Source organism: Mytilus galloprovincialis, chromosome 9 (assembly GCF_965363235.1).
Source record: "Mytilus galloprovincialis chromosome 9, xbMytGall1.hap1.1, whole genome shotgun sequence".
NCBI classification, from domain to species: Eukaryota; Metazoa; Mollusca; class Bivalvia; order Mytilida; family Mytilidae; genus Mytilus; species Mytilus galloprovincialis.
Window position 1 is genome coordinate 72909194 of NC_134846.1, and position 16661 is coordinate 72925854.

Genomic DNA, 16661 nt, shown 5'->3' on the forward strand with positions numbered 1-16661 from the left:
AGAACTTATCCGGAATGGAATAAATAGCGATTAGGTGTATTGCAAATAGTCATAAGAAAAACATGTATATCAAGAAATATACTGAACTAGTAACTCAGCAATTCAGAAAACATGAAGTTATTGTCTGAGAGATTCAAAACACACAAACTACAACTTGATACTAGTGTTGTCAACGGTTAACCGGTTAATCGGTCGAAAGACCGAATTCCGAATACCAAAAACGTTAACCGGTTAACCGGACTTTTTTTTAATTTTTGACAGATTTGATATAAATTTGTATTGAAATCATTAAATAGTTAGGTTTTAATTAAAAATTGTCGTCTTGGTAATTAATTTGACAGATCAATTGTCCAGTAAATTGATTGCTATTGTTAATCCTATACACATAAAATTAATTAGAACTTGTCTCTCAGCTCGGGGCAGGATCTTGAAAAAACATAATTAGTATACATGTCTTTTAACAGTAACTTTAAATCAGTAAGCGATTAAATTTACGATTTACTTCATTATTTCGTTTCTGATCTAATATTGTGTAAACCTTCACCTAAATGTACAACCTCCGTCGCGCAAGGCTTAGTCTTACTTTAAACGAAATGCTAACAAAAAATTGTGAAATGCAAACCAATGTGAATGTATTCAATGTATACGTGATAGTACGAGTAACATGCAAACAAAGTAAAGAAACGGTGACCTATAGTTGTGAATTTCTGTGTCATTTTATTCTCTTGTGGAGAATTGTCTCATTTGCAATCATCTTCTTTTTTATAATTAATCTTTTAAATTGAAATACTCCACATCATTTTCGGAGTCAACAAGTGATTTTTCAATCTGAAGTTGGTACAAACGCTATAGTTGATACGGTGTGGTTGATTATTTAAAGTCAAACTTCGCCAGGAATCCTAACGGACAAGCCGTATAACAAAGAGGACAAACTTCACTTCTAAAAGCGTAAATTTATGACTTGGATGAAAGGTTGTCAAATTGACACTCATACCACATGTTATATCTATGTGTGGTACTATTGATAAGGCTTTCAAGCACCAACTCAAACTACCGGTTAACCGGTTAATCGGTTGAACGATTATCCGAGTAACCGGTTAGGTAAAAGTGTACGATTTGACAACACTACTTGATACGGTTGGCCGCTGACAAAATATGAAGGCATTCAAGATGCACGCCATATCCCCATGCCATTTTGTTTGAAAGTCACTCGGGATGCAATTAATAGTAAGATTTAACAAAGAGGTACAAAACTCATAAACACATATGTTCATGTTAAAGCACATTGTCTGTACTTCAGCTTGTGACTTGCGTATTTTGAGTTTATCCATTCCTTGCTAACGGACATTTGGGGACTACAGAAAATATAGCATAATCTGTCACATAATGCAGAACCAATAAACAATTGTCAAGATTCTTTGATAAAAATACTTTATGCGTATACCTATTGTTAATTCTATTTATTGTGCAGATGTCTACATTAAACGGGATTCTATAATAATTCAAAGTGACTAAAAAGAGAGCAACAGAATACGAGCAATAACGAATAAATTAATAAAAACTGATTACGATTTTTTTTCTTCAAATTGGTATACTGTTCAAGGTAGATCTGGTTCTTTGTCTTCTGGGCGTCTTGGAAAAATTAAGTTGGTTTGAGAATATATTTGAAAGTATTATCCAAAAAACAACAGCAACATCCATGACTTGAAATGTAAAAATTAAACTTTCAAGAAATCAAATTGTCTTCAAGTGTATCTTAAGAACCTAAAGAGAATAATCCTTCTCAAAAGAAGAGCAATAATTATACAGATATTTTTGATTTTTTTTATGAAAATTAGGCCTATTACCGTTTACTTTTTTATGTGATGTTTCGGAAATATTCATGAAAAGCAATTCTCTCCTTTAATTTTAAACAATTCTCTCCTTTACTTTTAAACAATTTTATCGTTTAATATTTCCTCAATAAGGAAAATGAGCATTCTCCTTTTCAACTTTATAAAATAACAGTGGTTTTGCTAATTTCAATGCTTTTTAAAAAGATACCCAAGGTCTATGACCCCCTGTTTTATCGTGTGTACATTGGAAATCGAAAATATATTGATCCAGAGGTCTTTTAAAGAAGTTTAAAATCTATCGTCCAACATTTAGACACCAAAGCTACCTGAAAGCAATTACTTATGTTTTAACTATTTTTTTTTTAATATGTTACCATGGTTATTGTTGCCATAGCAACGGTAACCATGTTATTATAAGTATAATGAATCGTAAACAAATATCATGAAATAGCATTTGTACACTGTATGAGTTGAAAGATAACATTTTCCTAGTATATACTACATACAAATTTCAAAACGGCCACAAAAAAAAGTATTTCATGAAAATACATGATTTTTTTTAATTTATCTGTCATCAGTTTTAAAAGTGTCTTACGCAAAAACGGCTTGAGATATGAACAAAATTTGTTCTAAACTGGGGCCGATTTTGGCCATTATTGTCCATACTCCGTTTTAATTCGAGAACAAATTATCTCCCTGATTTGATCGGGATTAATACAACAGTCAACTATATATCACTGTTCTAACAACGGGAGGGGGGTATAGGAGGCCATATCATTTTACTGCTGCTATCTTTTCAGTTGTTTTTTTTAAAGAACAAGTCAACGTTTTGACAATGAGAGGCCAACATAATTCAGTAGTATATTTATGCTGAACAAAATTAAAACAAACATATTTATCTTCATTTATTTAATAAATAAAAACCAAAATAATAATCAAATGTAAAAATTCATATAAACAAATTCAACAATGAAAATAACAATAAGGTAGATACCCTATAAAATGCCAGCTAGAAATATTGAGATCGAGATTGAGATACAGTATAACAAATCAAAATAACAAATGGCAAAGAAAAAAATTATGCAAAAAAAAAATAGAATAGAATACATATTGAGATAACAACGAATACTGTATATTGCACTAGAGAAATATTGAACTACAAATTGTAACAAATTCAGAAATGGAAAACGATAAAGGGACATATTCAAAATGATGCTATACAATAGAAATGAAACATTGATTGATTAAATGCAAAAATTGATTTTCGCTCAGAAATTATCAATAAAATGATAACGATATGTATTCATGAATTGAATTATTAATGAAAGTGCAATCGTAACAATGGCAAGAAAAAACATTAGCATACTGAAAATGTTTTCCGCATGTCAGTAACTTTTAGCCACTCCTTCACCTTGGCTTGGTCGGGAAAAGATATGAGATCAGACCGTCATTTCGTCCTCCAAGTGAATGACTCTGTTCACGTTTATATCCCGTCAGATCACTTTATTCCGGTCGCAAAGTATACTTTATTCGATAAATGTCTTTATTAATTGCTTTTAACCAATCCTGCATCTTGAGCCATACTATAAAACATACTGTCACAGTTATCTAACAAGTTTGATGGTGTGTCAAATTCACTTATATTTCCAGCATCCAGGACCATTATTCTAAAAAAAAAGCAAAATATATATGACCTATTTTGTTGATATAATGATAGATATATATGTTTTGGGTAATTATATTTCTCAAAACGTTAGATTCAATTAATTCCTTTAATAATTCGCCATTTTTATTTAAACATTAAAGTGAATAATATACAACAAATAATTATCAGTTTATTCAGATACTTTGTAAACATATATCGAGATGTATTAGGATTGCTATTGAGACAACTATCAATCATAGTCCAACTGACGTTGATTTAAGATATTATGAGACACCATACGACCTTCAACAATGAGCAAAATACAAATAGTATAGACAGCATTGACAGGCCCCAACATGTAAAATAATATGTCGTTTGACTGTGTGGGATGTATAAATATGTAGCCACGTCTAGTCGGAAATGTTTCGTATAAGGTGGGTGTTCTGCGTACGGCATGTTACAGAACCCTTGCAACAAATGTCTGTTGGTACTACTGTGACCTGTTGCAAGGCAGTATTTCTCTCCCTAATTTTTGCTAAGCCGTCCAAATATCCATTCACATCAGTCAATCTTCCATGCAGAACATATATAGATATAGATTAATTGTTAATTCGTTCTCATCCTTAATATTCATGTAATTTTTCCACAGTACATTATTAATCAAGCAACCCTCAATCAATCCGATTCATGAAATTCAGTTGTCTTTGATTTTGCTCTCTTAAACAATACCTGCTGTTTCTACAATATTTAACAAAATGCAACCGCAATTATCAATTATTACCTTGTGTAGTCCATGATTGTGTTTAGTCTGTGGGCTATTGTAAGGATTGTACAATCTGAAAACTCTGTTCTAATAGTTTTCTGTATTAAATCGTCTGTTTCTAAATCTACAGCTGCTGTAGCCTCGTCTAGCACCAATATTTTAGTCTTCCTCAACAGCGCTCTGGCAAGGCACATAAGTTGTCTTTGTCCAACACTGAAAACAAATTCGAATTTAGTTTAACGATCTTGTTTTTTTTTAAATAATTGAATTAGAAAGAAGTTGTTATTTCAAATTGTTTTTATATCTGGTTTTCATGTTTCGTCAGTGCATATGATAATGATAATGAACTAATCAGTAAATCATTAAAACCTTCCTACATAATCTAATTGACTTTTCTAATTTTCATTCAACCTTACTGTATATCGCATTCAATTATGATTTTAACCTTTTATAATGTCTATGAATATCTAATGTACCCATTTATTCAAAATACACATTCAAACAAAACGTTATTGAATTGCGTTAGATACCTAAATTACATAATTACCTAAAATTTTCTCCTCCTTCAGAACACTTATGCTCTAATCCTTCATCCAAGCCATCAACAAATTTCTTCAGATGAGCGTGTTTTAAAGCCTTCCATATCTCTTCGTTACTGTACTCCTCGAATGGATCCAAATTCATTCTCATGGTCCCAGAAAACAAGACAGGATCCTGCAAGAAAAATATTTTCATTTGAATGAAAATAGTATTGCAAAAAACAATACACAGGTTAATAAAAATTTAACCATTTATAATTTGTATAGTTGTAACTTATTTTTTCTTTAAAAGGTGGAAGGATTTTTTAAGCCGCGTTTTCTAACATTCTACTTTCATTTGAATCTATTTACTGTCAAAAAGTTTATTTTAGTGAACCAAACTGTACCAAAGAAGGTTTGAATATGTACCTGTGGTATGATAGTAATTTTAGATCTCAAATCATGAAGACCAATAGTTGATATATCAATTCCATCAATGATTATCTTCCCTTTAGCTTTCTCAAGGATTCTAAACAAAGCCATGGTTAAAGATGACTTCCCTGCACCAGTTCTGCCAACTATACCAATCTATAAAAAGAAATAGATATACATAAGCATCCTTTATAATATTTGTTTATTTTCTGGCATCATATCCTAATGAAATTCTGTAAAGAATTTCGTAAAAGACAAATATTTAGATATTGACATATAGTATTGACACCTGTATATGAGTAAAGCCATTAATACGAATGGTAAATGTTACAAGGTTGCTGTTTCATCGATGTTTACCCAAAGTCTCCATTCATTTAGCCATGTTTGAAGAAGTATCGTAGAGAGATGGAAAAATTACCTTTTCATTTGGTTGTATTGTACATGTAATTCCCCTCAGCACCAAGTCTAGACCTTCTCTGTATCTTACGCCATAGTCTTGGAATTCTATGCATCCTATCTTTGGCCAGCTTGAACTAGGTTGCTTCTCCGGAATTTCCCATGCAGCCTATAGTATGTGTAAATGAACTAATTAATTTTTTTGTCATTTGAAGAGCATTTTAAGTGCCAGCCACCAAATGCTTCAAATAATAAAAACAACTTTGTGAAGACCAGCCTTTCTATTTTATGCAAAGTCATTTACCTTATACTATTGGTGTTCAACAAACGAGTGTAACGTTGAATTCTATTTGTTTTTAAGTTGTTTTTCTATATGATTTAAAAAAAAATTAAAACATACAAAATGAATCTACGAGGATTATAATGCATACCTCAGTTGGGGTTTCTGTATATTCCTGGATCTTTTCGATCGATACTGTGTTATTTTCTAAATCAGATATTACTCGTACAACCCATTGCAAACATCCGGTTATCTGAAACAAAATTATATATTTTAAAGACGTCAGAAAAAAGATAAATATTGATATTATGCATTTGATCGTATTTAGTTTTAAATGTTCCTTTGGTATTATACGGCTCTTTTTAACAATGTTTTATCAATTGTCAAAAATCCTTCGCTACAGATTAGTCTTCTGTACTTTTTATCCATGTGTTGCACTGGAAAACATCTTGTATTCCATTGCGATGTGGAGAAGCTAATATCAGGTAGAAAATACTTTATTGAATGTCAAAATTTAAAATCAAAATTCACCGAGGACATAATACGAGTAAGAAAACACGTTTACAAATTAAAATTTCAGATAATGCAGCTATTGAAAATCTACTGCATAAAACTTATCCTTTTAACTTAACATAAGAAATTGTATATAACTATTCAAAAGATATATAAGAATCTGTCTTAAAAACAACCTACCTCTAACGCATATGTAATAACAAGTCCTACTATTCCTGCAGACAGTGTAGCTTTTTCAAGTACAGCAAATATACACACAAACAATAAAATAAGTGCACCCATAAACTGAAGTCGAATCGATAGCCATCTGTAAAAAGTGAAGTAATATATAAGAAATATGTTTGTAGTTGACTGGTCACAAGAAGTCAATTTATCTTTTGTTTAATAATTTCCTCTACCATTTCCTTAAGAGTTTTGATGGTTGTTGGTTTTTGTTTATATAAATATAGAGTTTCAAACACAATTGAAATATGAAAAAAAGGTTATTCGATCCTTACCGGCTTACAACCCCTGCGGAATTTTGAGCTGTTTTATGTGCATCAATACGTTCTGCTGATTCATCAATAAATCTTCCTTGTTGATTGTAAGCTCTGATTGTTGATGTTCCAGAAATAGTTTCAGCAAATTGGGAGTAAATTGGAGAATTTGCAGATGTCTCAAAACGTCTCAGCTGTGTCGAAGTTACTGTATAGAATCTCTACAAAATTATAAACAAAATCAACATGATAACTGATATCTTATAGTGTGTCTGTTTATATTGTAATGTTACACCTCTACATGAAGTTGGGATGATGGTTGGCGCGTGTTAAAACGTTTAAACCCGTTGCATTTGTTTTCACCTGTCCTAAGTCCGGAACATATTGTTTAATGGTTGTCGTTTGTTTGTGTGGTTCATATGTGGTTCTCGTTTCTCATTATTTTATATATAGATTATATCGTTGGTTTTCTCAATTGAATGGGTTTTACACTAGTCATTTTTTGTGCCCATGATATTTTGCTGTTCGCATTGTGTTAAAGGCCCTACTTTCATCTATAATTGTTAACTTTTATGAATTGTGACTTGGATGGAGAGTTGTGTCATTGCCACTCATACCACATCTTCTGCTATCTATATATGAGTCAATTCAACTGGCTCCTTTTCCAGTGAAAATTGAAATGGAAGACCAAAATGCTAAATTGAAAAACCTTAAAATTTGACCCCACCAAAACGTTTATAATATTTAAAGCAACATCGCTCAAGGATTAAAAGTAGTAGATAATGATAATTTACCTGAAGTATGAAATAAAGGATTGTTATTGGCAAAAGAACGCAAAGAAACTGTGGTGTTCCAAAACATATTATCACGGAATTACAGATGACTACAGCAGCGCTGATAATACAGTCTTTGAATTGGTAGATGATTTCGTTATCTATTCTGGCAACGTCATTGGAAAAGCGATTCACTATTCTGCCTACTGGTGTTGTGTCGAAAAAGGTCATTGGTGAACGTAGAATGTTTCTTAGAAGATTTTTATGAAGTTTTCTTGATGCATTCATTCTTGCAGTACTGACACCATATCCAACTAGTAGTAAAACAAAACCTAAAGAAAAAGTCACAAATCTATGTTAAAGCCGAATTTAATGTTAATTATTTTACAACTAACCAATTAAAACATTAGTATTCAAAAAATATTTATCCAGAATAAGGAATTCTTAAAAAGAGCGTCGAAAAAAAGTTTACAGGTTTTGGAAAAATAAATGAAGCTATTATTACCTTGTAATACTCCGATTCCAGCATAGACACCAAGACGCATATTTCTCTGTGTTGTATCAACAGTCCCATTGATGTGAGTTGTGTTGTCACTCGTCCATTGGCTAATCCACACATCAGATGACCGACTTAGTATTTCAAATGCTATATTGAATATAACGATAAAAACACTAAGTGGAACACCAATGGCACTCATGTAGAACGACATCACTGCACTTCTAGCCTGAAAGTCGTTATATATTTGCTTTCGTTAGTTTATGGATATCAAATTGATTGCATACAAAACTTATTTCCATATGTAATTCCAACCGGAAACAAAACAAATTAACCGGAATTTTCTAGATAAAAGAGGGAGGGATAAGATGACAAAAAGGACAACACTTTGTTAAGAAGTTATGAAGGATCATTTACAGCAAATAAGTAATTGATATACTATTATATTCATATTCATTTTTGAATGTGTGCATTATCAATACAACCAATATTTGTTGGTTAATGTTTCCTTGTATACATTCACAATAAAAGTAGATATTCAAATTTTATTACCTTTCCTGATTCATTGGATTCATCATCAATTATTTTATCCACGGTTTTATAATCGGTTTCGTTAATATCATTTGTTGTTTACACAGTCTTGGAATTTTCATCTTTTGTTTTCACAATGTTGGAATTTTCATCTTTTGTTTGAGATAAACCAGAAGTCTCGTCCCTCTCTGGTAGTGTTTCTTCCTTGTCACTTCCTTTGTTAATCATATAATTGTCAAGAAATTCTGCAAATGCTCCTTTATGGTCAATCAATTCTTTAAAGGTTCCCATTTCTCCGATTTTACCATCTACCATTGTGATGATCATGTCTGTTTTGGGTAAAAAACTAACACCATTTGTTACCAAAATTCTTGTCTGAAAATCGAAACAAAAGTAAATTCAACCAATACTAATTTTAAGACTTCGTTTGATGTGAATATACTATTTCCCTATTGCTTTGATGTTATTTGTCTAAGGTCTATGGAAACTTTGATATTTTAACAACACTAAAGACATCTCGGTTTTAATCGTTATTTATCTTTATCGGAAAATAAAGGAAAGCTTAAGGGAGGAGTCTGAGCAGGTTCACAGTTCAAAACAAACAACTAAACAAAATTATACAGCACATTCGATGGTAAACATTTTCCGATATTGTATAATTTTATTAAAGTTAATGTCAAAGTACCTTCTTTCCTAGTTTTCCTTTCTTGTCAAGTACTTCATCAAATATATGTTTGCCAACGTGAGCATCTACAGCACTAAGAGGATCATCAAGTAGATAAATATCTGCATCCTGATACAATGCCCGGGCTAAACTTACTCTCTGTTTTTGTCCACCACTTAGATTAATGCCCTAAAGAATAGAAAAAAATACAAATTATATAATATAGATATAATACATATAGAAATTTGATAAATACTTATTTCAATATTTAAGATGTTTAATTTTTTTTTTATTTATCATTGTCCTTAAAAGTTTTGTCTTTTACTAACATTGCAATTTATATTTTTTCCAGTCTTAATAAGAAACACACTTGTGTTTCATTGAAAATTTCTTCATAGCTTTTAAATGTCAACAATTACATTAAAAAGGAATTTATACGAACCTTTTCACCTATTTCTGTCTGATCACCACCAGACAACATATCCAAATCAGTACGAAGTGCTGTTGCATTGATGATATCGTTGTATTCACTTTTATCCATCCCTTTTCCAAACAAAATATTATTCTGTAGTGATGCATTTCTAATCCAGGCTTGTTGAGAAACATAGGCCACTGTACCCTATAATAAGAATATAAGTGTAATAATACATCAAGGTAAATATTCCAAGAACGAAGAATTAATGTACAATCTTTGAGAAAGAAAACAAAAGTGATTCTAGAATAAATCTTATAAGATGAATTTTAAAAGTTGACGGACTTTGAAATAGATATTTAAATGTAACTAACCTTCAGATTGACCTTTCCAGACATAGATTCCATTTCTCCTAAGATAGCTGACAGCATGGAAGACTTTCCTGAACCAACAGATCCTACGATAGCAACAAATGATCCTTCTGGTATGTGGACATTAATGCTAAAAATCAAAATACATTGACATTATAATGTACGAACTAAACTAGCTAGTACAAGAATAGGAACTAAAGTGAAAATATAAAAGCTGTGTCTTGTAAAAAAAGCAAGGCTTATGTATGTGTTTTTATCAGATGTTTATAACACAGTGATCGGTAAAATAAAATATCGTAATCAAATTGTTTTTAGTTGTTTAGTTGATCATGACGTGTATTAACTATACTGTTAAGCAACAAATGTCAATACCTTCATTAATTTGCAAACTGATTTACTATTTACTACTTACTCTTTCAACATAAAATCATCTTCTTTATTCCATGCAAATGTTCCACTGTCAACTGTGACTGCATTTTCTACAGAAGAAAATATAACATTTATTAATTAATGTAAAAGACTAACTGTTTTTGATCGAAATATTCCAATATAGTGTATTAATTATATTTATTTTGTCATATATTGAAATTCACCAACAAAATATATCTGTTTTTGCAAGATGAAAATTCCATTGATATAAACGAAAAATGTGTGGGAAGTTCAACATGGTGTAGGTTAAAAGAAGCATCGATTGCTGAAATTGGAAATGAAATTAAATCTTTAAATTTACTTTCATACATACAATATACATTTCAGGGGAATTAAAATTTCATATTTCATAATGATCTTACTGTTGTCATGGTTTCTTGTCACAGCTTCTTCATTTAGTTCTTCTTTGTTCAAAAATGTTTGGATTCTTTTCAAAGCAACATTGGCCTAAAATTGATAACGTTCCATGCTTAAAATTCTATTTACTAGGATTGTCAGTATCTTAATCTTTAGAGTATCAGAACTGTATACTCTAGAACTTTTAAAAGGCATTTAAAGAAATTGTAATTTTGAATTCTCAAAACTTTAAATAAATCATCCGTGCTTTTAAAAACATTGCAGTCCCTTTGTTTTTATGTACCATCCAAAAGGAAATAGTCTATGTCATCATAAATTACGAAATACCATTTTTATTTGTTACAGTAGATTCACGCTATGTTTATCTTAAGTAAAATAACAAGCTCAGTGTTTTGTATAATAACAATTTTAAAATTAGATTTTCATAGTTATAGTTAATCTGTTGGATTTGTAATCTGATAAACAATATTTTATTTTCATGCTCTATATTTTCAAATATTTTGTGAATTGATTATAAAATAATTACCTGGACGTAGTGATTTACGATGTGAGGCAATGCATTCAAATTCCAGCTAAGCATTCCAAATAAAGACATCGCCACAAAAGCTTTTTCAGCAGTCAGCACATTCTCAGGGTCGATCAAAACATACATGGCAAATGTCCCCAATGAAACCTAATAAAATGCAGAAAAACAAATTAATTCAAAGATCATCTGTTATACTGTTATTAGAAATTACTTTCACAACACTAATCTTAAAAAACTGACAAACATTTCTAATTATCTTTTAAACTCTTTTTTCATTTTTCTTTCGAATTTAACTTGAAAGCTTACCAAAAATGGCGTCAAACACCATGCCAAATGCATACAAGTACCAACAAGTGCTTGGTTTCTGATGACACCCATTTCTTTGTCACGTATCGTTGATATTTGTTTCTCAAAAGAATCCTCCCAGGCATAAAGTTTCAATACCTACAAGAAAAATCTGAGCAATTAACAACAATGATTAGTGTAGACAGTCGTACTTTTGTTATACTATGGTTAGTTTAATATGAACATTTTGTTTTTAATCGATTCAAGCTTTATTTAAACCCTTTTATTTTTTTATAATATAAAACATCATATATCTTATATTGTATTTCCATAACGTAAGTCGAATGCATGCCGAAATGACAAAAAAAACTCACCTTAATACCATTCAAAACTTCATTCATCATTTTAACTCTGTTGTCTTTCAAATCCATAACCTCTAACTGAAAAAGATTTAATATAATTCTAAATTATTAATTTAATCATTCAGATATTATGATTTTAATTTGTCTTTGTAATTTTTCCAAATTGAATTAGCACCTTATTGGAAATTTATTTAACTTGAACTTATATCATGGGATAAAATACATTGTTGATTAAGAATAAAAAAAGAAGTTAAAAACTATTTAACTTACATGCAAATCTTTTCCTTTTTTAACCAAATACGAGTTGAATGGAATGAGAACAACTACGATTCCAAGTCCAATGAATGCCGATACGCCAAGTGTCTGCCAAAGTAAGAACAACGTGGCACAGAACATAAACGGTATAGTCCAGAGGAAATTTATATTATGGAAACAAGTAGAAATTCTACCAGCATCAACAGACAGCAGATTAACTATTTCTCCTGATGTTGAAGACTTCTTTGCTGAGTTGGAAAGTCTAAGGGTCTGAAATAGAAAATGAATATAAGCATATTTTTGCAATTTGAAATTCATCTAACAAATAATGATTTATTACTTTCACTTAAAACCGTTCCCATATGATTATTACTCTTAATATTGATCAGTCCCTTGGATATTTATCAATTTTTTAGAAGAATACGACTTTACTCCCAATTTGACAAAAGATATAGTGAATTTACCTTTTTGTATATGACTGATGAAATTGCTATCCACATACGCCTTTCACCGCTACAATTTCTTAGTCCCTGTTGAGTTTCAAAAATGGTTTTGCCAATGGTGAGTCCAAACATCAATATAGCGTACATGTATCCTTTCCACATGGCATTGGTGTGATCTTCAGTAAACTGAATTAATAATCTGCAAAATGCAAAAAAAAAAATTAAAATAAAGATTAGTTGATTGAACGTTAGTTGCCACCGTATATGAAATGTAAACAAATATATTGCTTTATAGACTTGTACAGAAATGCATATCATTGATATGAGAAAATACACATTATAGCTAATTACAGCCACTAAAAAGATTCACCGTTGATTCAAAGTTACAAGTTTCAGAGGAAATTAATATAAAAGTAATTAGGATATATGTTTCGTCCATCTTTCATACATACCTAAGGACAAAAGGTGTAAGCAATCCAAAAATACTTGATAGTAAATTCAACATAGCAGCACCTAGTACATATGGTCCAAACGCCGTTAATAAACATTTAACAAGTCGTGGCTGTTGTTTTAATTCTTCATTGCCTTTGCCTGCCTTCTTTGTTGTTGAAACAACACAACTTCTGCAAATTTAGGATAGAAATATATTTATGGGATTACCAAATGTAATGCATCAGAACTGCCTATTAAAAAAAACTTTTATAGCTTCATAACAATTTATATTTTAAAAACTGATGCGAAAAATGATACTAATTTTCAAACTCGTAATTTCTCAAAGAGATACAGGATAAACAACGTACCTTTTGATATAATCAACTTCCTGATTCCAGTATTTCTCAAATCTTGGTACAACACATGCTGACGTCTCCTCTTCATTCAATGGAAATAAATCTTTTTTGTCTAATTTTTGTCTGTATCCTTTAATGACAAGTCTGTTGGTAAAACAAATGTTTGATTAATTACATCTCGAAATATAAACTACATGAATATACAACATTTGTACAATGCGACAACATTAAATAATATGATTACATATTGCTTTGTTTTTTACCATATAAATTCTAACTCACAAGCCTACGAAAAAAGGCTTCCCACCCGAACACTATATGCCAATTATGAGTAAAAAAGTACGTGCTCTTATAATTGTGGAATATTTTGACAAAACCACAAAAATAATCAAAACGCATCAATTCATTTTTCTGAACTTCTGATATATTTTAAATAATTTTATGTACTTCCAACAAGTCAATTTAGTTTTAATATACTTACTTTGTGCAATATCCAAAAGTAAGCTTGGAAAATAAAGATTCGCTGCTCACTGATGTCGATTCCTATAAAATGAATAAATAAAATACATCAAAATACTTATTGTAAACGATACTGCATAATTGTTACATAAATTAAGAAATATATAATAGATAGAATTGTGAATTTTGTTCGTTTTTTTTGCGAGATTTTTCAAGAATGAAAATAAAGGAATTCAAAAAATAAGAATATGAATACTTGGCATGAAAGTTTAAAAATATCTATGCAGAAGATCTATTTTCAGCTTACCTCTTCTAATTTGGATTTCTGTTTTTTCGTTGTCGAACGATGAAGGTATGTTTGCGTCAGTATCGTTAGTACCAATAGCACATACAATGCAAATAAAATGCAATTCATAGTTCCATTTGTGACGTATTTCTGAAAATATAATTTTATATTAAAATCATTCACATATTTTTATCCTAATTTCTAATTTGACCAAAACTTAAGTATCCTTCTGATCTAGAATATATTGTTATAAGTTATGATTAAAGATGAGCCCGTGCTTTATTTGGCAAATCTTTTTTTTAGAAAACTGTCAGATTGTGAAATATTATCAACCTACCATCTCGATTTCAACAATAACTGATGTAAAGGTTCCAATAACGGCGCCATTTTCTCCAAACATGTCCTGGATGTTCTTCATCAGGTAACATGTTGTTAGAAGAGCGATCAGTCCTGTGAGTATCTGAAAACGGAATAAAATAATAAGTCACATAACATATATGAATATTTTATCTGTTTCAACGTTTCTTAAAGATACGATTTTTATTGGCCTATTTCTTTTTACGCATATTTCAATAATTGTTTTTATGCAATTGAATTCAAACAACTTGAATAGATCACACTGGAAAACCGTCAAGGAAGAGTCGAAAAATTGTTGAATAATAAAATAAAATAAAAACATGTACAGATAGTCATACTAGAGTTTTGCTTGACTTTAATTACAAAACAAAGACTTACAATTCTAAAATTGACTAATCTTTTAGAACATTTTTGGTCCTTCGTTCTACTTGTAATCTGGAAAAAGCATAAAGGAACACCCATCAACAGAATTGCCAACGTGTTCCATTGGCATGTCGTCTTTTGTAAATTCTCTGTCAGTTCTGTATGCGTCTTATTTATATTCTCCTGTAACGCCTGAATAGTAAATGCATATTTTTAATGGATAAACACGATATAATGAGTAAAAGATGTGCATTATGTAGGGAAAAAACTCAAATTGTAGCACCTCAAAGCAGTTTTAATTCATGGATTAATTTCAATGTCCAACAATTGTTCAGATGTAAGCAGTAGTATATCATAAGCCAAATTTGAATAAAACATCAAAAACACAAGAGCTTTAACGGAAATTTAAAAAGATAGAAATGATTTACTTAAAGATAAATTATTTTTTTCTTCTTTAAAAAATAATTCAATATTAAAAGAAGAGTTTTAGACATATCTGATGATTTGATTATCTTAAATTTTTAACAATTTGAAGTTATTTGTTGCATTCGTTCCCGATTTACCCGTAAACCCACCAGAAATGATCTGTCACAATATATCGAGTCTTCCATGGTAAGATGTACAAGTCTTGATTGCTAGTTTGTTATATGCCATGGCTAGACTTTATCAGCTTTTATAAAGGCTAAGGATTATAACAATAGAAATTCAAAATAAACTATAAATTCCCCTTTTCCAACCGACTGACCGTGTGGGAGATACTTAAATGTATACGCGGCTATTTACATTGATCTGTTTACATTGGTGACCCTGTTCATACCATTTAATATTATCGATTATTAGTTAAGTATAATATGGATTCTCCATATATTAATAGACTGTGCTTACATTCTGAACTTTACAATAAGCTTATTGTTGAGATATGTCTGTGTGACGTCAGTTGGAATGAAATCAGAGAGAATACCCGTTAAATTTAGATTTGGTTCAATGAAGACTGATTTCGTTAATATATTAAATATACATGGTCATCAAAGGTATTTGCTTATTTGTGTCGTTTTTATTCATTGTTTTTAAACGTTATTCTAGTATGATTCAACAGCATAGATAAAATAATTTCTTTTGGATTAATGTTCATACTAGCCGGTAGGTTTAAAAAAAATGGGGGGGGGGGGGGGGACTATTAACCTCGATGTTACAAAAATCAAAAAAGGAGAGGAAAACAATAAAATTGTGAGTTCAACATTAGAGACTGATTAATGTCGGAGAACTGTCCATATCATACTACTCTAACTCGCCACGGGTCACAAGTTACGAATGAATTCACAGATAACTTGAACACCAAATACATCTTTCGTTTAAACTTAACATACCTTTTCGAGAATGGTCTCGATGGAGTCTTCATCACTTTTTTTTTAAATACTTGATTTTGGGCCTCTCATTTTTTTGCCGATTTCTTGACCTCGCTTAAAATTCCGTACACACGACCAAAATTTTAAGGATATAAATTGCACCAAGCGCGGCTACGGCTACAGATATCCATATTCACCCGGATTTATGTTAGCTTTACCAAGCTAAGCAAGAGTTGTGTCCCTTAGATTGTCGAACTTCCGGAGTTCGTTTGAGTCGAACTACGTGTATCTCGAAATATT

The 16661-nt window shown here is 30.7% G+C and overlaps 1 protein-coding gene across 1 annotated transcript; it reads right to left on the bottom strand.

The window, feature by feature from the left end:
• Positions 1–2891: 2891 nt before the first annotated feature.
• LOC143045877 (multidrug resistance-associated protein 1-like) lies at positions 2892–15675 on the bottom strand. Its single transcript, XM_076218696.1, is given in 28 exon segments — positions 2892–3502; positions 4262–4456; positions 4791–4957; positions 5191–5349; positions 5612–5758; positions 6021–6122; positions 6563–6689; positions 6880–7079; positions 7653–7963; positions 8137–8356; positions 8680–9033; positions 9344–9511; positions 9765–9941; positions 10109–10235; positions 10518–10584; positions 10897–10981; positions 11418–11564; positions 11724–11861; positions 12077–12142; positions 12335–12589; positions 12784–12961; positions 13215–13385; positions 13563–13694; positions 14032–14093; positions 14317–14445; positions 14633–14755; positions 15031–15207; positions 15591–15675. Coding segments are annotated over 28 exon segments (4341 nt in total). The 5' UTR covers positions 15627–15675; the 3' UTR covers positions 2892–3381.
• Between the last annotated feature and the right edge of the window lie 986 nt (positions 15676–16661).